The 27,487-nt window shown below is 45.2% G+C and overlaps 1 protein-coding gene across 7 annotated transcripts in view; it reads left to right on the top strand.

The window, feature by feature from the left end:
* The first annotated feature begins 5,299 nt into the window (after nt 1–5,299).
* Nucleotides 5,300–27,487, top strand: part of LOC117903818 (uncharacterized protein CG43867) — a 105,610-nt gene continuing 83,422 nt past the window's right edge. For 3 of the 7 annotated variants that reach the window (XM_034816261.1, XM_034816259.1, XM_034816258.1), the window contains exons 1-3: nt 5,300–6,174; nt 21,162–21,934; nt 21,991–22,083. In XM_034816261.1, the coding sequence (XP_034672152.1) occupies nt 21,194–21,934; nt 21,991–22,083 (834 nt within the window). In that variant the 5' untranslated portion in view covers nt 5,300–6,174; nt 21,162–21,193. The remainder of the gene's footprint in view (nt 6,175–21,161; nt 21,935–21,990; nt 22,084–27,487) is intronic. The other 4 variants (XM_034816265.1, XM_034816264.1, XM_034816260.1 and 1 more) reach the window with 2 other exon arrangements.

The following is a 27,487-nucleotide window of genomic DNA, read 5'->3' as shown; positions in this document are numbered from 1 at the left end:
CGCAAAAAATTAAATTATATAGTCAGTCGCGTCAACTTGACTTGATGAACAAGTAGCCATAAAAAACAATACCTGAACCTTGAGGGAAAAGCAGGGAAAAGCATCCATGGAGAATAGAAGCAGAGCAGGGCATGGCCTGGAATTGAGGCCGGTCAGGAGTGGGAAAATCAATCTAATTTCATTAAAGTCAGTCGGCATAAAAAAGCGGCTCTGGCCATCCCCCCAGCTACACGACAAGACCCAAATTGTACAGCCTGCAGGAGGCAGAGGGGAATAGCTGGGAGAAAACAAAAGAAAGCAGGTCCAAACACAAGTTACTGCAGAAAACGCTTTAAAATTGAATCAAATGTGAGGAGAGCTTAAGGCATGTTAGAGATATTTTATGGAAATTTAAACACATGCAAACGCACAATTTGTGTGTTGTTTATTAAGAGAGAAAATCAATTACCATGTCTAAAACAGAACATTTATAGAATAAACTTCAATCAGGAGCCAAGTTGGCGGTTGTTCTTTACCGCACTGAAGGATTTTTTATATCCATTCTTCATAGAAAAACTCTTTTAGATCTCCATTAACTTTTCTTTTCTTTTCTCAGATCCACATAAATATTGAATACAATATTTACCCCTGAGCTCCATCGATGGCTTCAGGGGGGATCGTCTAGAAAAAGTCCTTCAGTCTTGGTTTATATTTGGAAATTTACCCAATATAATCGGATGCTTCCAGCTGTCCAGAATGTATGCAAGTAACCTTCACGGCAAAAGGTTACAGCGCGCCTTGACTTTTTGTTCTGGAAAAACGAATGAAAGTAATTGAAAGTTTCCTTCGGGGGCTTAGGTTGGGCAGGGGGTTTGGGGGCAGTGGATGGCTGTTAATTCATTGAAATGGATTACACATCACCTGAATGGAGGCGATGATCCATCAGCGGGGTGCAGTTGTGCGTGGGAGTTCCTTTCAGTCCAGGGGGCAGGCAGGCAGCAGTCAGGAAGTCGGGCAGCTCTTTCATGGGGCAACCGGTGGGCGTGTGGCAGCAATGTGGCAGAGTAATTGCTTCGTTGGGTAAAGCATAATGTAAATCTCGTGTTAGAGACCCGAACATAACTCACGGCCGAAACACGAGGCAATAAAACATTTTCCATCTTCCATCTTGCTTGCTCTTTGCTAATGACACGCCCACCACACACACACACACACACACACTCCCCTTTCGCACATGTGAGGCTCACTCGCTGAGGAAGGGGTGGTACGGGGTGGGCTGGATGCTTCCTGGGGGTTCATAAATTCCATTCCAATTCGACCAGCAGCTGCAGTTGATTTCAGTTTCGAGTGATTTTCTTAATGTAGTTCAAAGAAAACTGAAAACTGGCTAAGGAAAAACGGCAAAAGGCGGCACACATGACGCTGGCGGAAAAGGAGGTGGAGAGGGAAGGGAGGGTTCGGTACAAAGGGTTTCTTAAGTGCTTCACTCGAAGGAATGGAATGGAGTGGAGTGGAGTGGGTGGGTGAGCTCCTGATCTAATAAATTTTCACTACACCAAGGACTATGTGTGTCTTGAGTTACGTCTTTTGAGCTGAAACTGGGGACTGGTACTGGGGCCGTAACAGATTTTTGAATAATATTTCACCTGCAGGTGGGTTATGCATCATGTGTGATGGGCGTCCGCTGTGGGTGAGGGACTGTTGGGCCGCTGTGGGGCGTTTTCTCCCCCTCGAAAAGCCGATGTAATTGTCTGAAAAATTACCATGTCTACACGACACGCACCCACACGCACGCGCCGACATTAAATCACATTGACAAGGTGTATAAGTGTGTGTGTGTGTGAGTATTTTTTCTTGATGTGTTCTAAAACATAAACCACGTTTAAAATATTCCCCAAGCATTCACTCAACATAATCAAAGAACCGGGAAATTTTCAAAGACAAAACACAAGAAACTGTGGAGAAGTCTTTGGGTGAATTCTGAAACTTTTTGAGACTGAATCTGACTGAGTCCTTTAGGCTTCACAGGGAGTGAGGTTAACAACAAATAGAAGCTTTCCTCTAGCAAAAAAAACCATTTGCCTGTCGGTTCATTCACTGTGCTCCCAATCAAACAGATCTTAAATCTGAATCGCATAAAGTAGCTGCAGAACGCTTTTTGCATTCAATGTCCTCGTGGTCCCCCATTCAAGAGCTTCTCCAGCATTGCAGTTAACACATTTCCCACTCAGCTGTCTGTCTTTTTTGTTCGCCAAATCTCAGCGTTTATTTTATGTTTGATTGAAACTCTGATTAATTTCAGCAGTCGGAATGGGAAGTGCTGCTGCTGTCATCCCATAGCACGTTCCATTGCAGCCCCAACCTCCTTGCTGCTGCTGCTGCTTACCTCCTGATGTGTGGATGATGGGTGCGGTGTGCTGTTGTTTGTGTGTTGTGTGTTGTGTGTGTGTGCTCTGGTGCTTTGCCGCTGATGTTGTCAACACCTGGGCACAGGTGCGCTCATTCGCTTTCGGCTTTCATTTGTAATGAGTGCTGGGCACACGTACGGCGCATTGGTTACACCCTAAGAGAGTGATAGAGCGGGGGGCAGGTTGGGGACTGGGGACTGGGGATGGGGAATACGGATATATGGATATACGGAACTGTAGGTGGATACATCCGCATGCGTTGGGAACAATCTGTCATACGCTCTGGTTAGGGCATAACTCTGGACATTTCGATTCGAAGAAACATCTTGAGGGCTTTACAGATTATCTTCAAGATAAATTCAGAGTAAAAAGGGCATAGATACGCTTTATAAAGGTGGCAGCTTATGACATTCTTTGGGTATAGAATTTGCACTGAATAAATGCTTAAAAAGTATTTACAATAATTCAAAAACAAAACTTCACAATCCAAACTCAACGCAAAATGTTCCCGAATTATCCAGCCAGGGTATTTCCAGCACCGACTTGGGGCACCTTTTGGGTGTACGATTATCACTTTGCACGTCCTAGCCCTGGATGCTTTATTGTAGTTTGGCTGCTGCTCCATCTGCTCCCCATCAGATCCCCGCCCACTCGGTACCGTGCTTGTTGGGGTCCCGGCTGCGGGTCCTGTTTATGCGCTTTCCGTGATCACATTTAGTTGGCGGGTGTCCGTGTGCTCCTCTTGGTCTTGGGCCCTGTTCTCTGCGTTTTGGTTTGCTGCTGATGTCAGCAACCGTGCTCGGAACTCGTAACTCTCGTGGATTTAATGGCCGCCATTCCGCTTGTTGTCTCAGCTGCCTGAGAATGACACGACACTCCTCTGGGAAGTGCAACTGCTACTCCGGATAATGCCCGAGATCTAATTGCTAAAATCTGTGTAGCCCTACATCTATATATCCATGTATATCCACTCTTTTTCCCGCTCCCACTCTTGCTCTGGCTCTGGCTCGTGCTCTGTCTGTTCTTATTATCTTTGAGAGCTGGCAGGACATGGCATGGCAGCAGTGCCAGAGCCAGAGCCATAACCAAGTTAAAAGGAACTAAAATAGACACCTGGGACAGGTCTTGGGGGAGCCAGATCCAGGTGCAGCTCCTGGGCTAAGTAACTGCAGCTGCCGGTGAAGCTGGAGTCCCCCAGCCTCCCAGTGCCACAGAATTTATTGACTTTGTCGCTTTGGCTGTGGCTGTGGCTGTGGCTATGGCTGCCACTGTCCTTGTCCTTGTCGTTGTCCTCTGCTGCCCGACAAAGCCACTGAAAGTAGTTTTCCTCGAGAGTGTCTCAGCGGAAGATGGAAGCAAGAAGCTGGAGCAGAACACCTGTCCAAGGCGGGGCTGTCCTAATAATTTGGCATTTGGCTAAATTGAAACTGAAGTTCAGCCCATAAATCCAACAGAGCTTCCACTGCGATGATGACGCTGATGGCGACGGTGACCCCTCCATCTCAATCTCTCTTGGGAGGATTGATTATCACCTGTCCTGGAGCTGCAGCTCGCCTGAAGCTCTTCATTTGTTTAGTCAATTTTGCCATTGGGAGTGCATGGAATCTGTTCAACTCTGCTAATGGAATCATATGATTCGCCCCCCCGTTTTTACCATGTTGGACCCGAAATTTTCGGAATTTTTCCTCGCTTTTTCTGGTAGAAATTTGATGCTTTTTTTTCCTTTCCCTCGTCCCGAATGTCTTTATTTGTGTGTGGTTAGGACGACTTCGACACCTTGCCAACATGGCCAACCACATGCATGGTTTCTCTTGGTAAACAAATCGTCTTCTTTTATCAAATATACTGTCAAAAATGATTTAGAATTTCAAGGAATGCCTCACCTCTTTTAGCATTTCTGTCTCGACCACTGTCCAGTGTCGGTGCTTAAAGGTGTCAGACGAAGGGGAGCTGCTAGGGGACTGGGCTGAGTCCACAGGCACAACACATGTGAGCGGCCAACGACACATTCCTGTGCATTTTTGTGAATTGAAATTTTTGAAATTTCCCGTCAGAGGGTGCACAGCCGGCCAGACGCTTTGGAATGTTGTTAATTGCACCAAACGGAAGCGGATTCTTTTCCCTAAAACTCCATGGTGGGGATAACTCCTAGCAACGGAAAATATGGGGTCTTGGTGCTGTCGGCGACACAAAAAACCGGACCGCAGCCGTGGCCAGACCGCAGTTCTTTTATAGCCTTTCCATTTAATGACTCATCTGATTAACTTTTTTTATAATTTTTGATCTGTTGTTAACTTCTCACACCAGCAGGAGTTTTTATACCCCGCCACCCTTCGCCAGGCTGGAATTTTCAGCTGGAAATAGGCAGAGGACAAGAAAAAGCGTTATAATTAACAAAAATCACCTCCACCCAAATAAATCATTATCGGGTATATGTAAGTTTTGTCGCGATTTTTGTTTGTTCGCCCAGGCCGAGCCCGTGCCTCTGCACTGCGGGCACATCATTTATTTATGTTAGCGTAACAGCGCTCTGTTAGCTCAGCAGAGCCGCTTCTGTTAGTGGCTGGGCAGACAACTGTTGAGTGAACGAGAGGCCCCATCAGCAGAGAGCGCTTTCTCTGTGATGGCAAAGAGCAATGTTAATATTATTCGAAAGGTTGACCAACTCGCTCTCTGGGGACCTAAATTGCCACACACCCTCCTGCATTGCGTCAATGGCTACACTTTGTTTTCCGCCTCCGGATAAAACCTTTTGACAACATTTTCCTATATTTTAATACATAAATTAATTTACATGACGATATGCAAGTACACACCAGCCCAGCGTTGGATACCAAACAAGAGGCCCCCACCTTGTGGATAGTTATACCATGCACAGAGCTGGCAGAAGCAGAACAATTTTCTCTCTCGTTGCGTTAGGTTGGCACCTCCGCGCGCGCTCTGTCATTTTTGTCCGTCTTGTCCCGTTTCGTTTCGTCGCGTCGCGTCTCGTTTCGTTGCGTGTCTCTCGCTTTCGCGTCTGAAATGTTTGTGTTTGTTTGTTAACAATATATTAGCAATGTTTTTTTCTGTGTCTCGTGCTATCGTGTATTTTTTTTATTGACAAAAACAGCGTGCGTGTGTTTTCAAGTGTTTGTGGGTGTGTGCGTGCGAGCCTTCCTCAACACAGCAGCAGAGCAGAGCAGAGGCAGCGCAAATGCAAAAGCAAAAGGGCAGTGCAAAATCAAAGCAATGCCAAAGCAAAAGTTGAACAGCAGTGGCCGTGCAACAACAACAAGTGCACGAGTGCAAGTAGACAAACAACAATAAAGAGCGGGAGTGTCTTCTCTTGGCAGCCCTCGCCTTCAATGCGACGACAGCTGTTGGCTCAAAAGAAAATTTACCGTTGACTTTTTGCCCAAAAAGAAAGACAGCAGCTGAGCCTTAAGCAGCGAAAAAAGTGTGTTTTATCAAGTTTTTGTTGTTGTCTGCGCGAGCTGCCGAGGCGCTCTCACGTGTTGGCGCCGACTGCGACGCCAGCGTGGGCAGCAGCAGCTCCCTCTGCCGACGTGACGTCGGCGTTGATAAATGTGAATGCAAAAAGGAATTCCCATGCGGCCGTTTATTGTACATTACACAACCCACCCGCCACCACCCACCGGCGACGATAGTGATGCTGCTGCTGCTGCGACGATAAAGATGATGTTTGGGCAGAGCAGAGAATTGGCGCTGGCCTGCTCATACACATAAGAGACGGAGAGACGCCAACCAGCTGTGCCGCCAAAAATATCAATAGAGGGAGAGAGTGGTACGTATTGAATGTTTGTGTGTGTGTTAAAAGAGAGATCCTTGATCACAAGGTGCCTATTTGAAAATAAGAAAGAGTGCTCTCTTGCTCTCTTCGTTTCTACTGCAATAAAAATAAGCAAAAATGAGGGTGCTCCCTAGCAATGCCCTTGACTATTATGCTATGCTCCATGTCTGGCCAACTGGCCAGGGTGTTTTACTCAAAAGGTGAGGAGTTCACGCTGTCACAATAGACGGCAACAGCATAGGCACCTTTCGTAAGAGCGCTCTCTGCGAATGCCTCACCTTTCATTTACGGATATTCTTCTTGATCATGACAGGTGGGCCCTACACTGCACTCCCTCTCTTTGAGTCTCTTGCTCTCTCTTCCTCTGTCTTACCATACATAAGTATGTCAACGTGTCAGACAGAGACAGAAACATTTGTTGTTGTGTTCTTTTTTTTTGCAAATAAATGGGATGAGGAGAATAACGAGCAGCAGGAGAAGGAAGAACAATGGTAAATCAAGAGAAAAACATGATTGTGTGTCGTCGGGAGGGGAACAATCGGTGGAGGACTATTGGTCGCGGGGGTGTGTGGGTGCGGGGCGGAACATACCTAACAATTCCATTGATTTTTCTTCTGGGAATTGTTGTTTGCCAGGGAATGGTTGGGAGTGCGGGTGTGTGTTGGGCCTACTACACCCATTCGCGGCTCCTTGACGGCACTAGTCCTTCGGCAGCACCCACAGCCCCTCCCCATAGGCTCTGCCCCCAGAATGACATCGTTCTTGTTGTTTCCTCTTTGCTCTTCGCCATCGCTTTCCCTGTCTCTCCATTTCCTTGTCCTTTCCGTCTATCCTGCTGTCGTTGAACTTTTTTGCGACTCACCGCTCCTCTCCCACTCCTACGTAAATATACTTATATATGTACGTACAAATGAATGTATGTAAGTCCCTCTCTCTTGCTCTCTCTCTGTTCGCCATACTGCAGAGAGTGTTGTAAGTAGCGGTTTCTTGCACTGCACATTTTACATACACACCTATGCAAGTACATGCATACATACATATGTATGTATGTACATACATATGTACCTCCCTCCCTCAACTCCTTTCCTCGTGCAGTTGATCGTTTTTTATGGAAAACGGAATTTATGTTAATTTGTTGCTGCATACCACAGCCGCCACCCTCGCCCTCTTCCACCAATGCTCTCACACTCTTTGCTGGCCACCGGAATGCACCGGAATCCAGTGGGAAAATTATACGTTTTTCGCTTTTGTATATTGCCATTGCCAAGGACTTTCGATCAAACGGCCATATGGCAGCAGCAGGATATCATATACCCACCTACCATATACATATGTACATATAAATGTGAACATGTGATATATTTGTTGATCCATTGACAGAAACATGTAAGAAATAACGCTGCTAAATGTTTTATCTGATATAAAGGCACATAATATTTCTGCTCTATAGAGTTCAAGTAAAAGTTAATAGAGAGGTACATATTCCTATAACTAAATAAAGTTCCATGGTCAAATATTTGGCCCATCCACCTGGCATAAGTAGCATATAAGCTCCATGGCATTTTGAGTGCTTCTCTGAAGTACACATATTCCCTGAAGCGGGTGCCGTGGCAGTCAGCCTACGATTGCCATTCAATTGACATTCCACGCCACCTACGTCTCGCATCTCGCTCTTTCGCGCTGTCTCCTGTTTTAGTCTGTCTTCTGTTGTTATCCCTTTCCTTGCCTCCCCAGTGGGAAGTAAACTTTTTCATTCAAAGTGCATTTACCGTTCCATTCTTGCGCTCTTTCTTTCGTCCCTGGGCTCTGCCAACACGTGGATACGTGCCTGTGCCTGTGCCGCGGCAACGGCCTTTGCCACTGTCCTGTCCGCCTGCTTTTGCCAACAATGTGCGCCCGGGCATTATCCAAGTGCAAGGGTGACAACCCTTCTGCTGCTCCCCTCTGTTTCTATACCTCTTCCATTTTGGTGGGTATATTCGCTTCTGTTATCATATTCTAGCGATCTACGAGAGAGTTTGCGTTCCTTTTTGCCAATTCTCCACACGCATTTCAGTGTTGTCCAGAATACAAATCAAAAGCCAAAGACTCGGACTGGATATATTTTCAGGGGTATCCATTTTGTCGACTTTAGGAATTCTCTCTCTCTCTGGTTTTGCTTTCGCCTTGTGATTTATCCTTTGTTGTGCACCATTCCCTGGGAAACACTTCAACACTTCGCCTTTTCTCTTTTGCAGACAAGCTTCTTTCGCCAGGAAAAATACCAAAACTGAAAATTTGTTGCAAATAATTGGTTTTCCCATTGCTTTACCCGCTTTGGTGGGAAAAAATGTAAAAAAAGCTCCCTCTTTATATGGGTCACATCTTTGTCAACTCTGGAGATCTCTCAATCTGCATTTTGGTTCAAATAAGCTAGATATGCCCCAGCTGGTGCCGCAGATTGAAAATTTTAAATAACAATTCCATGAAAGAAACACGAATACATTCAGCAGAAGCATTATAAAAAACGAAACAGGGCAGAAAGAATTATTTCTGTTTGGATACACTTTTGGAGGACCTTTAATATACCAAACTGAAGCAACAGCTAAAGGGGTTGCTGCCTGGAGAGGGTATCATGCAGAGGCTACTGGAAATGGAAAATGTTTCGTGCTGCATTTTTTCTCAACCTTCCTCTGCTGCTCCTCGGTGCTGTCTTGGACAAGACGTGGCCGGAAATGTGGAGGAAACTTTAATAAAAACATGTCAAGAGCACTTTACGCTATTCTTAGGCACAACCCAACCACCCACCACATGCACCCTGCTGCAATTCTGCTGCACTACCAACTACCACCGCAGCAGTTGTTGTTTTTCGACTTGACCAAGTTTATTGCCTGCCATATGCAATTGCCGTAGATTATTTTTGGGTGGGCGTAGGGGAGTTGGGTGGACATGGCAAAGGCGTCCCAGATTTCTGCCACGCCCACTGCAATCAGACCCGAAAAGAGAAACCAGCAAGCCAGCTCCAAAATGAAGCTCGATTCCGTTCTGTGTCCTGTGTCCCGTGTTTGTGTCCAGGCTTTGATGGAGACCGAAGCCCGTTGGTTGTTTCTACGCCAATTGCTACGTGATGTTGCCTCACTTTTTGGCCAATTTTTGGAAACAGCAGAGCCAGAGACGCCCCATGCATTGGCTGCCCCGCCCTCCCCCCGGTTTCCTTTCTGTCTTTAATTCAGCAATTTGAAACTTAAATTTCTGTGGTAGCAGATCTACTCGTTTTGGGAGTGTATTCGAGGTGATAACGCTATCCGATGAGAAGACAGAATTATCTTTTAATTCAATAAATTAATAAACGTTTTGTTCGTCAAGTGTGTTCTTTGGAGGGGAGGAATGCTCCCGATGGATTGCTGCCTCACCCGATTTATTCAATGGCCTTGGCCCACACGTTAATCGAAGTGGTTTGCTAACTGCCAAAAATGAGTCCTTAGAGCCTTCGAGATGTAACTGCGATTTCCACGCCCACACACAGTCGGTGCTGTGCCTTTTGCTTTCTAGCTGCGAGGTAAAGACGATTTCCAAAAACTGCTGTACATTTAATTAATTATTTATACACAAGAAAAGGTAAACGTGCCGACGACGATGAGGACGAGGCCAAGGCACGCGAAGAACCCCCATGCCCAGAAAAATGCCAATGCCAGAGGCAGATGCGAAGGCAGAGGCAGTGGAGACCCTCCGTAACCGTAGGAAACATTTTACGATACATCGTCGACATCGTTTTTTGCATAATTGATTAAATGACTGGCTATATAACACGGCAATGGCAACGGGAACGGGAACGAATCGACGGAGGAGACAGAGTGGGTGGGTGGCTGCAAGGACAGGCGGACAGGAGGTTGTGGCCCGCCTGTCCTGTCCTGGCGCCGTAAATGAGAATTTACGGCATAAAGAAATCAAGCAGCAGCAGGATGTACACAGGGCAAGAGCAGCAGCGACCACACGTGTGTGTGGAACAGGCCAGACGTACGGGATGGATGCTTCGGATGTTGCATGCTTTGGATGCTTATGGGTGTTGGTAAATGTTGTGATTATTGGCTAAATGAAAAATGCAAGGAGTCGCCCTGGCAATCGTCTTGCTACGTCCTCCCGTGTCGTTGTCATCATCATTATCGTTTTCTTGGTTTTTGTTTTTTTGATAGTTTGTTGGCTAATCGACTGCTGGCCATAAACCCACCTATCCAGCAGTATACAGACTGACATGACCCTGACACTGACGGGCAGAAGGACAGTGGGCATAGGAATTTGCCCAGAGAGAGAGAGATGATGTGGTGGATGAATGGGAATACTTAGAAGGAAGAGCTTTGAGTCGGCAAATTATTGCATAAAGTTATGTGTGTATTTTCTGGTTCTAAAGATCCTTAGTTGGCTCTTATGAAGATAAGGATTATTGTATGAAATGGTGGTATGCCTAAGATCCGCAAAGTTGCTGCTATTCCGGTTACTCTCTTCATTTAATTCGGATTAGCGACCTTTTTTCTTGGTACAAATCCATTTCGATGTCATTTCGACTAACGACTAGAGCAGGTCTCCAATTGAAAGTCCTGCAAGTAGATTTGTATTATGTTTGTCATAAAAATGTTTCCAAAATTTACTTTTTTGAGTCAATTTGGGTCTATCGCTTAATTGACATTTCTCTGTGTGTTTGTGGGTGTTGGCGGATTTCCCCTATTTGTTCTTTGTTTTCATTGTTTGTTTTCATTGATGGCCCCGATTTCCAACCATTTGAACTTTGAACCTTTTTGCCAAAGACAATAACAAACAGCACAGGCAGGCGGACAGGCAGGCACTCGTTTCTCCTTCATGTCCTTAGCTCTGGCTATAACATGCACCCCACACCCCCCACCGTGTGTTTGTCTGTCAGGCCAAGCACTTGGAGCCACACTGCCACCAGCCGCCATATGCTAATGGCTCGTTATGTCTCTGTGTGTGTGTGTGTGTGTCTGTGTGCTTGTGTGTTTCGAGAATGTGTTTGTGTATATCCTTTTGGCATAGCGAGTGCATTTTCTTGTCAACGCTGACATTTCCTGCACTTCGGCCTTGTTTTTTTTTCCAACCTCAAACTGCGTCCGGAAAACAGTCCATTCCACACCCACACACACACACACACACACCAACCCCTGCTCCCACACATTTCTCCCGTCTCCCATCTCTCAGCGCACTGTCATTTCTCGTTTAATGAGCATTTCCCTTTTGTTTTCATGTTTTGTGTCGCTCGCTTGAATGATAAAAGCCAGGAATTATGATTGCTCCACATTCACAGTGGCATTGGTACGGGGTACCGTGTACGGGGTAAGAGGTACGAGTCCCTTAAAGAGGCATGCGGAGTGATTGTAGGACGGACTGTAAAAGCTGAAGCTGAAACGAGAATCGAGTATCGTGATATCGCCGCAGCAGAAACTGATATTTGATACTTTGAATCCCGATAATCGATATACGCGACGAAAACAAGGTCATGGCCGTGCTCTTTATTATGGTTTCTTCTGCCAATCACGAGATTCTGCTCCTCTGTTGTTTGCTACCCCCCATTCTCCTACCTCCCAAGGTGCTGCCTTGTTTAATCGATGGCGTCAATCGCACTTCCCTTCCTCTCACAATCTCTCTCTATTCTGCCGCGAATATCTGTGGCATGTTGAAGCAATTTCATTGCTATTTTTGTAAAAAAATATACAAAACGAGGAGGCAGAAAATAAATAATTTATGAACAGTTTCTTGTATCGATTGACTTTTCCAATTGTGGGATGTGCGAGTGGATTGTTGAAAGATATTTCGATTTGCCTCCTTCGCCAAAAATATATTTTGGTCAAGTAACTAACAGAGCGTTAGCAAAGCGGACATATGGAACACAGAGCTCAGTAATCAAAGGCAACCCATCTACAGAGCCATGTAAACAGACGCGTACCATTAACAGAACCGAAAGCAGACCATAAACAGAGCTGTGCTTCAACTGTTAACAGAGTTCGTAAACAAAGGCATAAGTTTGATAGTGAGCATTAACAGTGCTCTCTTCCATGTAACAGCCTCGGAGAGCCACTATGCTGTGGTGTAAGAGAGTAGCGAGCGCGTGCTTTTGTGTTTTTGTGTGTTTGTGTGTGGGGAGCCCAAGAAATGTCTGAGCTGAGGCGCAAGTAATACCCCGTTACGCGCAGGGCTCCAGGGATATGCTGTACCTCGTGAAAGTGTCATGTAAATCCAGAAATGCACTACACATGTAATGCACTCATTAATTATGTTTTCACCATCCTATATTCGATTATAGCTATATTTTTTGATACTAGCCACCCAAGCTGACAGAAACCCTGCACTTTGGTCCCGTTAGATGGTTACAGCGTATCTGATTGTCGAGACATGTTAGTTTTTTTTCGCGTTCTCTCTCTTGTATTTTTTCTTGTAAACTGAGCATTTGACGTTGACGTCTCGACTGCGGAGACTGCGACAGCGACGACTGCAGCAACAACAGTCCCACTACTCCCTCTCTCTCTCACGCTGCTTACTGGCTTTCGTTGTTTTTGCAGTCCATTGACTTTTACAGTTTGCTCTTTTCTGTTGTTATTGTTTCTTTTCGTTTGAATTTTCGTACCTCTTGCATGTAAAGGTAGCCTCTCTGCGTGTTTTTGTGGGAATGAGATTCCAAGACATTTACGATCTATGGATGCCGCAATAGAAAAAGGCTGTCGTGTTCAAAACCCAACACCCGAATTTTCGCCCCGACTGTGATTATTGTTTCAGTCTCAGGCGCATGAATAAAAACAAAGATACTGGTCACAATCCAATTGGATTTTTCCAGTGTCTTCTTCTTGGAAAAACTTTATACATGCTTCTTGTGCATATATGCATATGTACATATGTACATAAGTATGTACGTACAGATCTGCCGCCACTTCCCGCACTCCTACTCGTATCATATCTTGTTGTTTTGAGGCATGGGACTCCCCCCTCTCGTTCTGCATATTAATGATGATGCAACTTCAATTCAGAGCCGGACTCTAAAGTCTCGTCATTCCATATCGCATTGCATGGCAGACACACATACATACATATGTACATACATATATACAATGTACGTACATGCATCCATAACTACTGAAATCGTTGTTTATTTATGGTTTATTTGCATATTGTTCTTGTCTCGGTTTTCTGCTGCTGCTGTCGTTGTTATTGCTGCATTTTAATTAAGATAACTTCACTTTATGACACATCCACCAACTTCACCGCCTCCTTCCAGTCACGGGTATCGCCCATCGCGCCTCCTCCACTGCTTCGGAGGGGCGGCCGTCACTCAAAAGTAAATGAATTGTGGACTCGATTCCAGGGGTTCCAGAGACAGAGAAATGGGGAAATGTGATTTGTGTAGCCACCGAGTCATTCACTCGATTAGAGGCAAATCGATAACAATTAAATTTGATTGGCGATATCGTAATGCATACCCAAGGAGGGGAAAGAGGTTTCCCTTCCATGCTTCCAATACCTGGGACTGTAGATAGAATGTTGGATTTCGATTATACATGTATCGATACACACTCCAATAGAGAGTCACCGAGAACAGTAAGCTCCCCTGATTGCTCTTCAAAGATGTTCCCTTACTTTTGTCTTTCCTGTCATTTCTGTAATTCATCATCCACTTTCAATCTCTCTATCAAAATCTCCATACCTAATGATTTTTTAACATTCCCCATACATGTGAAAGATTTTCGGTGGAAAAATGATTACTTATGTACATCATTGTATGTTTGCTTTTTTGATTCGATTTTCAATTCTTTCCTGGTTAAAAATCGACTGTAATTGGCTTTAATTGTAAATGCAATAGCACTGCGCCCTCTATCTATCTATCTAACTATCCATCTATCTGCTCCCTGACTGTGTGTCATGATGGTTTCCCCCTTTCTGCTGCCTTCGTGCAAATTTAATTAAAGCGAATGCGAAATGCGAATCATAAATATTGTAATATAACCGAACACTCGACTAGAGTGCAGACACTAAAAGGCAATTGTCAAACACTCGCAACGTTCACAGACCCCGACAGCCCAACCTCAACAGAACTCGAACGAATGTAGGTCATCCACAGGAGTTGGATCTTGGCATCTCTTGCTGGCAATCTTTTTTTTTGGTCATGCGAGAATGTCGAAATGAGCGTATGGAAACGACAATAAAATACCCCTTGTGGATTGGAATGAATAATGTACAGCGAATCAACGTCATTCGAATGGTGCTGAATGCAGGAGATCAAGTGAATGTAATCTGCGATTCTAAGAAAAGTATTGCACATATGTACATATGTACTTGTATGTATCTATGTTTTCATGTTGGCCTCACTCGCCCGAAAAACTGGTCCACGCGAAGGTCGAACGCTGCTGGTCATGCCTCTTAATTAGTTGCTTATTTTTTGACACTTTTTGTGTTTGCCAACTGCTAACTGCTGCTGCCTGTTGTGGTCTCATTAGAGAGGGGGGCCCTGGCAACCTGTTGTTGTCTTTTATTCGCATGAAGTTTTTGCAGCGGGTGGCTAACCGGTTCCCTACCATAAGTATCTCGTTTCGGCCTGCTTCGAGAGCGTGGTTCTGCCGTCTGGGGGCTGTCGTCTGGCTGTTTGTGTTGTGTGGTGTGTGCGGCTTTGTTTAAAGTCAAAGTTTTGTCTGCCATTGAGGTTGAGGTTCCGCTTTATTTCTGTACGGTTCTACACGCTACTGATTTTCGTGGACAGGTATGAAAGTTCTGTTTCCGTTTCACCAGCAGCCAGCAGCCGCCATCGCATATCCCATGATATGGATTTGATGAGCATGCGAATGCGCAATATTCCCACCACTTGCCATGCATTATGCAGGCAGAAGACAAGACATTAAAATCCATAAAGCACCAATGCCACAGCATATGGATGGAATATAAGTAGCGTATATTTCGTATATTTATTCGAGTTCCACCACCCCCACCATAATTTGTGCACAGCAAGAAAACGAGAACAACAAGGGAAGATAAAGTTTAGAAGATGTCAACAAAGAGTGGCTCTTACATCTTCCATCATTCGACATCTCCACATTTTTCCTCCTCTTCGTTTTCGCAATCCTCTTCGGATTCGCTGAGATCCTCATCAATATCCATTGGTTCGACGCTGTTTTCAACTGGTTTTTCATCGACGCTGTTTTCAACTGGGTTTTCATCGTTGATCGTTGGAATATCCTCTTCAAAGTCAACATCCATCGGTTCTGGAATATTATCGGGTGGCGGCAACGTATTTCGATTATCCTTATCGGGCTCCATTTCCTCTTATTGATAATTTGGTAAGGGATATTTAGGTATATTTTAGTTTCTATATGCACATAAATAAATATAAATATTTGTGATTAACTTTGATGTTAATCCAATGGGGAAATATGTTTTGAGCTACTATTTTTGTTGAAAAAATATATCTTAAACGAAAGTATTTTGAGTGAAAATTCTGTGGATTTTTCGTCAACATTTCAAACAGTATTTCTTTGAGTGCCCTCAGCCATTGATCTACAGACAAAGTCTAGGCTGGCTGGTCGCCAGTCCACAGCCATAAACCAAGTCCAAGTCGCATTGCAAGTACCATTGCCTGTCACGTAGGTCATGGAGGAGCCAGAGAGAAGTGCTTACAGCTGTGCGGATGGCGGAAGGGCATGACAATCGTTTTGCAGGGGAGCAAACCGCAGATTGGGTGGAGCTTAGGGGGGATTGAAGGGTATGCCTCTTCTATGTAGACACACAGAGAAAACCAATTAAAATGCGCCACACATCACATGTGCGCGAGCATTTATTATAAATATTTCGTTGGAATTGAGTGAAAAATAGTTGAATGAAAAATAAAGAAAAGGCCAACAAGCAACACAAATATGATGCACTTGGGGAATACCCTGGGATAGAAATTCAAGCATTGTTGGATCTTAAGGGAAAACATTTTTGTGATTTTTCAGACGGTTTTTTCATTGAAATATTATTTAAATATTTAGTTCCCAGAGAAAAAATATCTGAAATATTTGATTTTTTTATGTTTCTTATTAAGGTGAAATATATTTCATACCAAAATTTAGCTGGACGACATTTTCCGTTTATGTTTTGTGGTTTAATTCCTACAAAAATATGTTTTTATCCTCAAAAAGAATGGTAGAATATTCGCATATCCTCTGATCAAATGCTATGACGTACAATTTTTCAAATGTTCCTTCTGTCATAGGGTATCACCCACACTTCCAAAGAAGGGGGAAAGTGGGAGTGATGCATTATGTCTGACTCTAGTGCTGTACTCCATTCCCTTCAGCATTCTCTTGGCTTTTCATGCATGTTACAATGTTGTTAATACGACGCTTAGTAGTTGTTGTTCCACACTGGAACTAACGACACACACCCACACACTGACACCGCACCCTCATTGACATGTCCTTTCAGAAGAGCATATACCCTTTGGGGCAGGGGTAAACACCTTTAAATTCGCACAAAATGAAGTTAAATTGATGCAAAAAAAAAAAAAAAAGAGAGACAAGCTGAAAAAGTAAAGTTTACCATGCAGACGCTTGCCAACACTATTAGGTATTTCCCAGCACTAGTTTATATCGGAAAGTGTGCGCGGTGCTGCAAGGGCATCAACTGCTTCGGATTTTCTCCAATAGACTTTCCCGCCCATTCGTCCCCTTTGTTTTTCGTGTTGCATATTGACGATGCAACATACCAGAGTGAGAGAGAGAGAGAGAGAGAGAGAGAGAGAGAGAGAGGAACAGAGATGGCTAGAGTGCTGAGTGAGTGAGAGAGCAGAAAGTATTGTAAAATTATTGGCATGCGAAACGAGGAGGATGCTGCAGCAACGTTTATTAAATTTTTCAAGTGCCACAAAACATAGAAGAGGAGAGGGAGCGCCGTAGCCACGGGATGCAGGACCACAGCAGGCAAGGTGTGTTGTCATGTTGGAAATTATTTTGGGGTCCCGGCGTGAGGCGCATATCTCTGGGGCAGGTCTAGGGGTGGTGTCTTTTATGTTGTATTAATTTTACAACTTTACATTTTTGCAGCTTGCAACGCGAGAGGGAGAAAGAGAGATTGTCACATGAAAGAATGACACAAAAATGCGTGTGTAGAGAGAGAGAGAGAGAGAGAGTGGCGGAGAGGGGAGAGTGGACAGAGAATTTGCAATAAAATACTGCACTTTATATACAGAAGCACTGGAGTTCATTACTTAAACCCCTTGGAAAGTCCTCAAACAAGAGAGAGAATGCATCGCTAGAAAATGCCACCATCTGTGGCAGGACACGGGTGGAGTATTCGCCACTGGACGACGACACTGGCAACACATGTTTGTGTGTGTGTGTGTGTAAAGATACATTCCCAGTGCAATAGTTGATAATACACATAAATACATTGTCTAATATTTGCAAAAGCTTCAGCTTCAACGCAGCGTTGCAACTGCAACTGCGACTGCCCTGAAACTGGAGAGCCAATGGAAGAAACCAAAGATCTGCTGCTGCGGGTTAAGGGGGTTGTGGAACGGGGCTTAACTGTCGTCTGGGGTTTTTTAGAAATTTGTTTTGCCTCCCCTGCCGCCTCTCCCATGTGTCTGTGTGTCCTCTCTGCACTTCATTGGAGCTGAAACAAGTTTTGCTAACTATTTGAGTGAGTTTTCTCCCCCCGCCCCGCCAGCCATGCCGTCTTGCCATTGCTTTACTTTCCTTTCCTTTCCGCTGTTTGTTCCTCCTCTTTTGCAGCAAACAGAAGACAATGTGAAGAAGGAATCGTCTCTCCTAAACCCTCCAAAAGCTCTGTGTCTCAGTTGCACTCGGAGCCCAGATCCCAGTGCCAAATCCCAGTTCCAGTTCCAATTGCATGTGCGGCATGCGGCATGTGGCATGCTAAGATAATGCACTACAAAGTTACATATTGTTAAGCGGCTTATGGCGGCTGTGATTCCTGCTCTGACAACCTGAGACCTGTGAGTCCCACCTGAAACCCGAGGCCTAATGCCGGCTCTAATGAGTTCGTTAAACCTTTCGTTTCACAAGTGCCACACGACACAACGACAGGAAGTGGCATATTTGTATTGCTGCAGCACACAGGCACGGCCAGAGAAAGGAGTTCTCTGAAGGAAATAAATATTTGCATATTCTTCTCCCTATTCCTGGCAGGCTTATGAAATATGATATCTGTTCGCTTATGGGACATTTTTCAAAGATAATTTATATCATTCTTCGATTGAATAAATTTCAGATATTCTCAACGAGATGTAAGGATAAACCTAACTAATCTTCTCTATACAGTTTTGGTCGGCATCTTGCTGCCAAATCAGCACTGTTGCCACAATTCACGGACCATATCCTCCATTCTGCCACTCTTCAGTGCATCTCAAGCCTTTCGATTGCAGGCAGCAGCGTTGCCAGTTTTCACACAAATTAGAAACAATTTGCTGTAAAGTGCACTTAAAATCTGAGATAGAAATAGAGAAATGGAAATGGTAGGAGTGCGGCATGGCAATGGCAAAGGGAATGTCGTGTCCCTGTCCCTTTGTAGTTCGAGTGCTGTTGCAGCAGCAGGAGAAGGACATTTTGTCAAATCAAAAACTGAATTTGAATTTCAATCATCTTGAATTAAATCAAAATTTGCAAAATGAAGTGTGCACACAGAATGAAGGGCATGAAGGCATGAGGCATGGCACACACACGCACACACTCCTTGGAATGTAGCAGGAAAATTGGAAAATAATTCTTATGAATGGCTTTCGGGTGCTTTTTGAGAGAGTGTCCTGGTCGAGGGAGTCCTGTCCTTTGCAACCGTCTCGACCGCAGAGCAGCAGCAGCAGCAGGAAATGGAGTCTGAAGATGAAGGCCTTTTTAGCCACAAAAATTTACAGCAAAGAAAGCAGCATCCACAAATGCATTCGACAGAGGAAAGGGCTTTGGAGTTAGAGTTCTAGGAGTCCTAGAGAATGTGCTTGAAAACCCATCAGCCCCTGGGTAAACCACAAAACATGAAAGGGCCGTCCACTCTCTCGCTCTGTGGCAGGCAGCAAGCACTCCGCTCCACTCCACAAGCGAGGAAATGTCAAGTTTTCTGTCTATAATTTAGTGGCATATTCAATTTGTCGCTCAATCCCAAGTCCCAAGTCCCGAGTCCGAGTCCATGTCCAAGTCGAAGTCCTTTTGCAGCTGCAGCTCTCCTTCTGTCCATCTGTCTGTTGATTAAGCATTGCGCACACGTAGTGGCAATTGATGCCCCAGATTCGCGCACCTGTTGGAACCCCAGACCATCATTGACCATCCGCTGGCCAGAGGTGTCCCCAGACTTTTACACCTTCTCTCCCAGCCCAGCCCTGCCCTGCCCTGCCCTGCCCTGTGTCTGCCATGTTGGGGCACGTAGCCGAACAGAGGACTCAACTGCCAGGGAGGTGTAAATGAGAACTGGTTCCGGCTAATGCATGAAGCGATTGATAGATTGATTGATGGTTGCACACTTGAGGGATTCCTGCTCATTGTTTGTGCAACATTGCACACAGACTACACAAGATGATCATCTCCTGAGCATTGAACAGCGAAATCAACACCAAAAGTTATCCATAGAATGTGGCATTATCAGGCATTAGATTATTCAAAGGAATATTTCAGTGAACAAATTCAGCTTTAAGAGAAGGAAGGAAGGATTTAATCTGTTGCTTATTTATTTTGCTTTTTAGGCCATTTTTGGCATCTTTTCTCGAGACTCAGAAGTGCTTTTTGGCAGCGCTTTCAAGCGGGAAGGGCAAGAGCAAAAGAAGGCGCCGAAAATTACAAAAACAATTCTCAGGCAAGCCATTGCTTGGGTTGAAACTTACACACAAAAGCCAGCGTCTATTCTATTTTTAGACAGCGAGAGCGAGAGCGTGGCTCAACCACACCAAGAAATGAACAGCGACACGGCGGCCTACTCTCAAGTGTTCCGTTATGTAAGCTCACTCTTTACTGCGTCTTCACAATGAGCTCGATGTAGAGCGAAAGAGAGAGAGAGAGAGAGATGCAATTGCAGTCTCGGCAACGCCGAATCATTTCGATTTCTCTCTCTTACCGCAGCTACTTATATCTACGATTAGTGAAAATACATATATATGTGTATTTATGTATGTATATATATGTATGTATGTACATACATATGTATGTACATATGTGTATGTACAAATGGATTATCTATCCTAATATCCTAATGTTTCATCGAAAATATTATTTTCACTTATTTTAACGATCGTAGTGGGCCTGGGGAGGCTACCTGTCGGGCTCTGTGCTTCGAATTTTCCGTTTAGTTTCTCAGTCGAGCCTGAGATTTCCAACAAAACAAAACCTTCTACGCATTTTTGGCAAAATAAAAATTATTGGTAAGTATATTTTTATGGGTCAAGAAAAAAAAACAAAAATTCCTGATATTTGGCCTTGCAGAGGATGACGCAACCCAGGTCAACCAGTGCCAATAACGTTTCCCGTACCAAGGGGCAAAAGAACAAAACGGCCAGACAGAAAACGGTGACCCCCTCGAAAGTGGCCTCCACTTCCACAGCTGTGGCCAGCCCCATTGCTGGCCGGACCCAACACTCGCAGAACGGATTGACAATGGCCGAATCCGTTCCCGCGGCACCCTTGGCACCCACACCCTCTCCAAGTATGGCAGTGCCTGTGGCTCAGGTGTCACCCACACAGACACCAGTCCCTAGGGCATTAAGACGCGGCATCTTCCAGCGCCTCTTTGGGCGGCACTAGCGCCGCCCTCCTTTTTTGAATACAACAAAATTACGACAATTGCAAGATAATCTATGGGCTACTCTGCTCCTAAGGCTCGAATAAATAAAAAATCAGTGGCAGAGCCAGCAAAAACTAGTGGGCTTATTTTTCAATGGGTTTTACAGAGACTTTTGGGAGCACTTGTGCCTCGACATAAACGTTTTGACTGTCTATAAGTCAATTTCTATAGCCCTGTCTCTTTTTTCTTTGCAGTTCTCTTTCTCTCTGTCTCACCTGCAACGTCAATGTCTGACGAAGTGCCTTTGGGGCGTTTATCGCAAATCTTCGATACGCTCACAAATCTACAGCAACAGCAGCAACAGTCGCTCCAAGTGCAGGCCACAGCGGCGGCGGATCAGCAGCGACGTTCGGCCTCATCGTCGCCTTCGCCGTCTGCCAGTGCATCGGCCTCCAGTTCGGGCCGGGCCACGCCTTCGGCTGGCGCCCATGCGCTGTACTATACGCAGAGCCATCAGAGCCATTACTTCCTGAGGCCCCAGGATGGCAGCAGCGTTGGCTTCTTGCACACCTTTCCCTCGCACCTCTACCACCACCAGCAGCCCCAACAGCAGCAGCAGCAGCAGCAGGCGCTGCATCAGCAGCATCTGCTCCACCAGCAGCTGCTCCAGCAGCCGCCGTCTCTGCCCTCACAGCTGCCGGGGCGATCGTCGGGGTCGCAGTCGCTGCATGGCTCCCCGTTGGTGGTTAAGCGGGCCACCTCGTTCAGCGGTCAAATACCGCTGGTCCAGGGGCGCCTATCCAGCACCACCTCCACGCCGAACAGCCCACGGCTAATGCCACGGCGCGTGCCACGGCCACCGCCCATACCGGCCAAGCAGGGGGCCAAGGTGGAGGCGCCACAGCCGCCCGTTAATCCCGTGCTGGCCGCCCTGGATGCTCCCGATGCGCCGTGGCCGCACTTTTCGGCTCTCACCGAGCACCTGGACGTTCATCAGGTGAACAACTATGGACAGGCACTGCCGGAGGTAAGAACTCGTCAGATTTTTGGGAGGACAACATGCAAGAGATTCTTTTGTTGCAGATCAACTGGCAGGAACGCTGCCTGGAGCTGCAATTGGAGCTGCATCGATCGAAGAACCAGGCGGGACGTATACGGGATATGCTGCGTGAAAAGGTAGGAAACCGAAAACATTCGCCTGACCCTAAAGATGGGGCACCAAATGACACAGAAACCACGTTAATTACAGAGAGGGAATCCAAGGGAGATGGAAAACGAAAGTAGAATTAGGCTTTTGGGTGGATGGGGTGCGACGGGGGATGTGACACATGCGCCACCATCTTGAGCGTAATTATGATTTATGAGAGCGCGCCACGGTTGAAACATTTTTACGACCAGACAGCCACAACAGCCCCCGAATGTGCGATACATTGCGTGGAGTGGAGCGGAGTGGGGTGGAAATAGTGTAGCTTGTAGGGGGGTGCTGACATATGGAGCTGTGGATGGGGGTCCCTCATTATCGGGCTAATTAAGTCATTAGGCATTTGGCCAAAAGGAGCAGCCAAAGGACCATCCCAGAGCTTGTTTCGGTGCCCACATTAATGCAAAAAACTATATGAATTATGGATTAGAGTGAAATGTGAACTAAAATGAAGCTCCCTCCCACACTCATTTCGCTCCCAGGGTGGGGTCAGAGCCGGAGCCTGTTGTCGACTGACATAAATTAATTTTACTTCAATGATTTTCATTCCATGAATTATGCATGAGTATCTACTCTCTTCCTCCCATCGCTACGATCTCTGTGTTTTGTGTGGAAGGGGTGAGTGGCAGTGTTGTAAACTGCCAGACATGGCTTGGCCTTGAGTGCCACAAAAAAAAAAAAGACAAATTCGACAACTGGTGACCCCGCTGAATGAAGCAAAAAGGCGTACGGATACCCCCAGAGAACTCTAACGTTGAGAGCACACATTTACTCAATTATTATTACGAATATGCATATTATTTTGTGTTGGGGTTTGGTGCCCTTTCAATATTTAATTGCCAATTTCGGAGCAGTCGAAAAAACAGAAACGGCAACAGCAACAGAAAGTGCAGAAAAATAGTAGAAAAGAAGAAAATGCATAACTCGATGGCTAAAAGTATGCGATGAATATTTTATTTCTGTTTTTATGCATTTCGCATTTTCCGTTTCCGTTTCCGTTTCACCCATCCCTATCCCCATTTTGCGTTGCTCCATACGGACGGAGTCTCGCTGCTGTTGTTGTTTTTTGTTGGTTGACTTTTCAACTTTTGCCAGCAATGCAATTCAAGTGCATCATAAATTTTAAATTAGTTGTACTAAAAACTTGAAATGGTCCAAACAAGAACGGATCCTTGGGTCAATCCACCATCCCATTAAGAATGCCAAAGGCAGCGTCTCTAAATATGCAATATTATTTATAATATTTCCACTCCTTTGAATCCCAGCAAGAACCCATCAGAAGGAGTGACTATAGCGATATCTGTACATAGGTAGTACCGAATCGAGATCGGATTCAAATGCAGTTTTCATCTTAAGAAAAAACACCAAAAACTTTGCATTGTTTTTGTGGAATGCAGTTGTCCCTCCTTAACATGACTTCCTGCTGAAAAAAATGGCAGAAACAAAGACCAGAAGAGACCGTAAGACCTTCCAGACCTGAAACGACCGCAAAATTTTGGCTCTGGGGAGAGTGGGAAAGCGTTTGTTGGTAGCAGGGCGGGGGCTCCTACATATTTTCGTCTGGCAACAATGTTCAGGATGTTGAAATTATGGCCAAGCATATTGCAACATTCTTGTAGGACAATAAAATTCAAGTTTACTGCTGAAGCCATACCAAGGAAAACAGCAAACAACAAACGGACGACCGACTCCGGTTGATGGCAAATGAATCCAAGCGAAAGCCTGACCAGAATGGTCTGCTGGCCAACCATGGAAGTTGCCAAACTTCAGTGGGAAGAAGAAAGGAGTAGACAATCCTCATCAGAAGATACACAATTATACTGCCTTTGTTTATGTCCGAACAATTATGAATCTCAACGTTAGACATTCCCAAATTAAGTCCACAGCTAAGACCCTCGGCGTAGCGAACAGTTAAAGCAGAGCGCTGGTGGCATTCCGTTGGTCATTTGATAGCCTCAGATATGTACCTTCTCCCACAACGAATGGAGACTGCTTCCCCAGGACAATTGCAAGGATTGCGGCGGACGTCAAACGTCAAACATGGCACATGGCACTCACATTAGTGTGAGCCATAAGCGATATTTGCCCCTAATACGAGTTCTCCTCCTAACTTCCATCCCTGCCAGCGAAACCCCTGTGGAGCACGTTAGCGCGTTGAAAGCCGCGCTTTGGGGGCAAATGACCGCCTGGCGTGCCCAGCCCAGCCCAGCCCAGCCTGGCTGTCATCCATTTCAATTTGCATCTGCAAAGGCAGAACGCAAACCAAAAACCAAAAACGAGAAGTGCTGACAAAAGTTTGCTCCCATTGTCGATTAATATAGAACGAATGTACACAGTCGTGCACTTGCAGAAATGCCCAATCAAATGCAAAAGATGCCAGTTGAGCAGACAATAATATTTTCTCCAAGTGTACACTGAAATGCGTGTATGGCATCTGTCAGGGCTGTGAGGGAGGAGGTGGCGGTGGCGGTGGTAACAATGGCACATCCGATGGCACAACAGAGCCGCAGTTGCAGTTCCCACTTTGAGGCCCATAAGCGTGGGACTGTTGCACTTACACACGACAGGGATAGAGATAGAGAGAGAGTGGGAGTGAGAGCAAATGGTAGACTGGGAGACAAAGGATTGTCGTTCTTTTCATGCCATTTTCATAGCCATGCCAACGGGCATTGCAATTGTTTTACGGGAAATTGAAAATGTTGCCACTTTATCTGTGCGTTACATGTGTGGGTGTACGTACATGTGGGTAGATTTAAATGCCAATGGCTTCGATGATTAATCGATAAGTGTGCTTAGTTGGCCAAAAAGAGCCATTCAACGATGGTAATATTGATGAGAGCGAATGAAAGAGCTTAAGAGCATTGATAATAAATCGATAAATCTTTGCAAAAGGTGTTGGCCAGTGATAAGAGCGATTTGTAGCTCTGCCTCAGTAATTAATCGATAGGAGAGCCAACAAAAGTCATAAGATTATTCAAGTTCACCGATTAGTCATCCAATAAGATGATTTATGGAAACTATAAATCGATTTAAGTGCTATGTGTTGCTCATTTTTTCACTAACGATAAGTAATCGCTAATTTTAATGAAACTAGCACGGAATTTTCCGTTTCGGCTTTAGATCTTTTTGGACAGCTGCCACACGACAGCACTTCAGCCCCTGTCACCCTCTGCACCCTTACTATGCTTGAAAGTGGAATGGTATGGGGTGTGGAAAGTGGATGGCCATGAATGCCTTCGTGTTTAATTAAAATTTTTTGACAACTTCGTGCTTTGGCATAAATTGGGCATCGATGCAGAGGGCGCTCATGGAGCTAGGACCAGGACCAGGACTCGAATGCCCAAAGGCGGCAAGAAGGGAAAACTTAGCCAACTATTTGAGCAATTAGAAGAGGAATCTCCATCCGATGTCGGAACCCAAACTCAAACCCCAAAACCCTTTCCCTTGTTCCATAATTAGTGAACAGAAAAATGCGTTCACAGGGAAATGGAAAACGTAAAGGATTTCGATGAATTTTCTTTGCTTGCGGCACTGGCCCCTCCCACCCACACACATGTGCATTCTGTTGACTTTTTTGGGGACCATCCAGAGATGATGTCGCAGGACCAGAGAGAAAAGGGCCCAGCCAAAGACCAAACGACGACGACTACGACGATGGCCTGCAAAATTAATGGCCATCAGTCGCATAATAAATGAAGAGCTCCTCTAGACCACCACACAGGACCCAGCACTTCCCAGCACTTCCTCTCGTCCATCCACTTTTCTCAGAACTGTGCTCTTTGTCCTTGCCACGCCCACTACTTGAATGGGGGCGTACAGGACAATGAAGGAGGGACGGCAAAAGGCCAGAGAAAAGGCAAACTATAAACAAGAGCACAAGAAAAACGTTTTCTAAAAAAAGTTATTTTTTATTTGGTTTTCTTTTTCTGTTGAAGGCAATTTTTTGTATACCCATTAGTAGAAGGGAGTTCAGCGGGTATTTGGGTGAAAAGAAAAATAAGTGCAGAGAACAGTCGACAGGGGGATAGTAGCTTCGATAAGTAGCATTCGAAGCTAATTCTGCTCGTGAACACGAGTGTTCAGATTGAGCTTTCAATGCTATCAGCAGGGTATCTTTAAGGTTATTCGCTTGATTTTTTTGTTAGCAGAGATTTGATAGCAGGAAGGATAGAGGGACCACAGGACGACCATAAGACCCTAGACAGAGGGCAGACGAGGTACACCCTGTCGCGACAAAATCTCATTTTGTGTATGCAGCACACATGCTAGCTGGCTGGCTGCCCGTTCGTTCGTTCGCTCGCTCGCTTATTCATTTGAATTATTCCCAAAAGCGCATTTAATTTTAATTATGCGTGACAATGCCTCATTCAAAGAAGGCCACACGCTACCCCCATTAACGTGCCTGTTTCACGCTCCCATTGCCGGCAGGATTACACAACTGCCGAGTGGAAATGGAGCTGAAGTTCCTCTTGCTCTTTTTAAATATGCAGAAAAATATACACACGTGAAGCAGAGTCACAGAGTGACAGAGATGAAGATGGAAGTTTAGTGAATTTTCTATTGTGGCTGCGATTTCTCGCAATTTGTCCGTTCGTTTATGGGGAATTTGTACAGCGAGTTCGAGTGCTGCGACCGCCTGAAAGTAGGCAATGCAACAATTTCCCAAGCATTGCCAAACGGGAACGGAAGTACCAGAGAGCGATGGAGAGAGAGAGCGGAAACAGAAGAAAAAAATGTGTGCCGCACACAACAACAAAAAACAATCAAATAAAAAAACAAGCGGAAACAATGCTCAAGCGAAGGAGAAGGAGAAGGAGAAGCGGAACCAGGGGAGGGGAAGCACACGATTGAGGGCGGACTACTCGCAGAAATCAAATGAATATTTCAAAAATATTTGCCCAACATTCTCTTTTGGGTTTGCTTTACGTCCTTCGATATATATGTACATATGTATATATTTATATCTATATATTTGTCCAGCTTTATGTTGAAGCAACTGTAAGTGAGCTCCTGCCGCAGCCCCATGCACCCTGCTCCATGCCTCTGAATGTGGGGCACGAGCAGCCAGTAGATGGACGGCGAATGAGTGCCCAAGGGAAACGATGTTAGAGGATAGAAATGCTTTGGGAAAGATGAAGACATTTGACTCAAGAAACGACACTGACTGCCCCAATAGCCCACTGAAAATACTCGAACCATGGGAAAAAATTCAATAAATTCAATAAAAATACGAAAAATACACTCCAAACATTTAATTTGCGTCATTTTAATTGCGAATATTTCATCGATAAGTAGTTTGCTATCCTTATTTTGCAGACTTTAAATTGTTATTCCACTGTACCAAGCGGTTTTCGCACACATGTGTATAAAGCAAAAGCT

The sequence above is a fragment of the Drosophila subobscura genome, chromosome A, assembly GCF_008121235.1.
Source record: "Drosophila subobscura isolate 14011-0131.10 chromosome A, UCBerk_Dsub_1.0, whole genome shotgun sequence".
Lineage (NCBI taxonomy): Eukaryota > Metazoa > Arthropoda > Insecta > Diptera > Drosophilidae > Drosophila > Drosophila subobscura.
The sequence above is the reverse complement of the archived record's forward strand: the minus strand, read 5'-3'. Positions and strand labels throughout refer to the sequence as shown.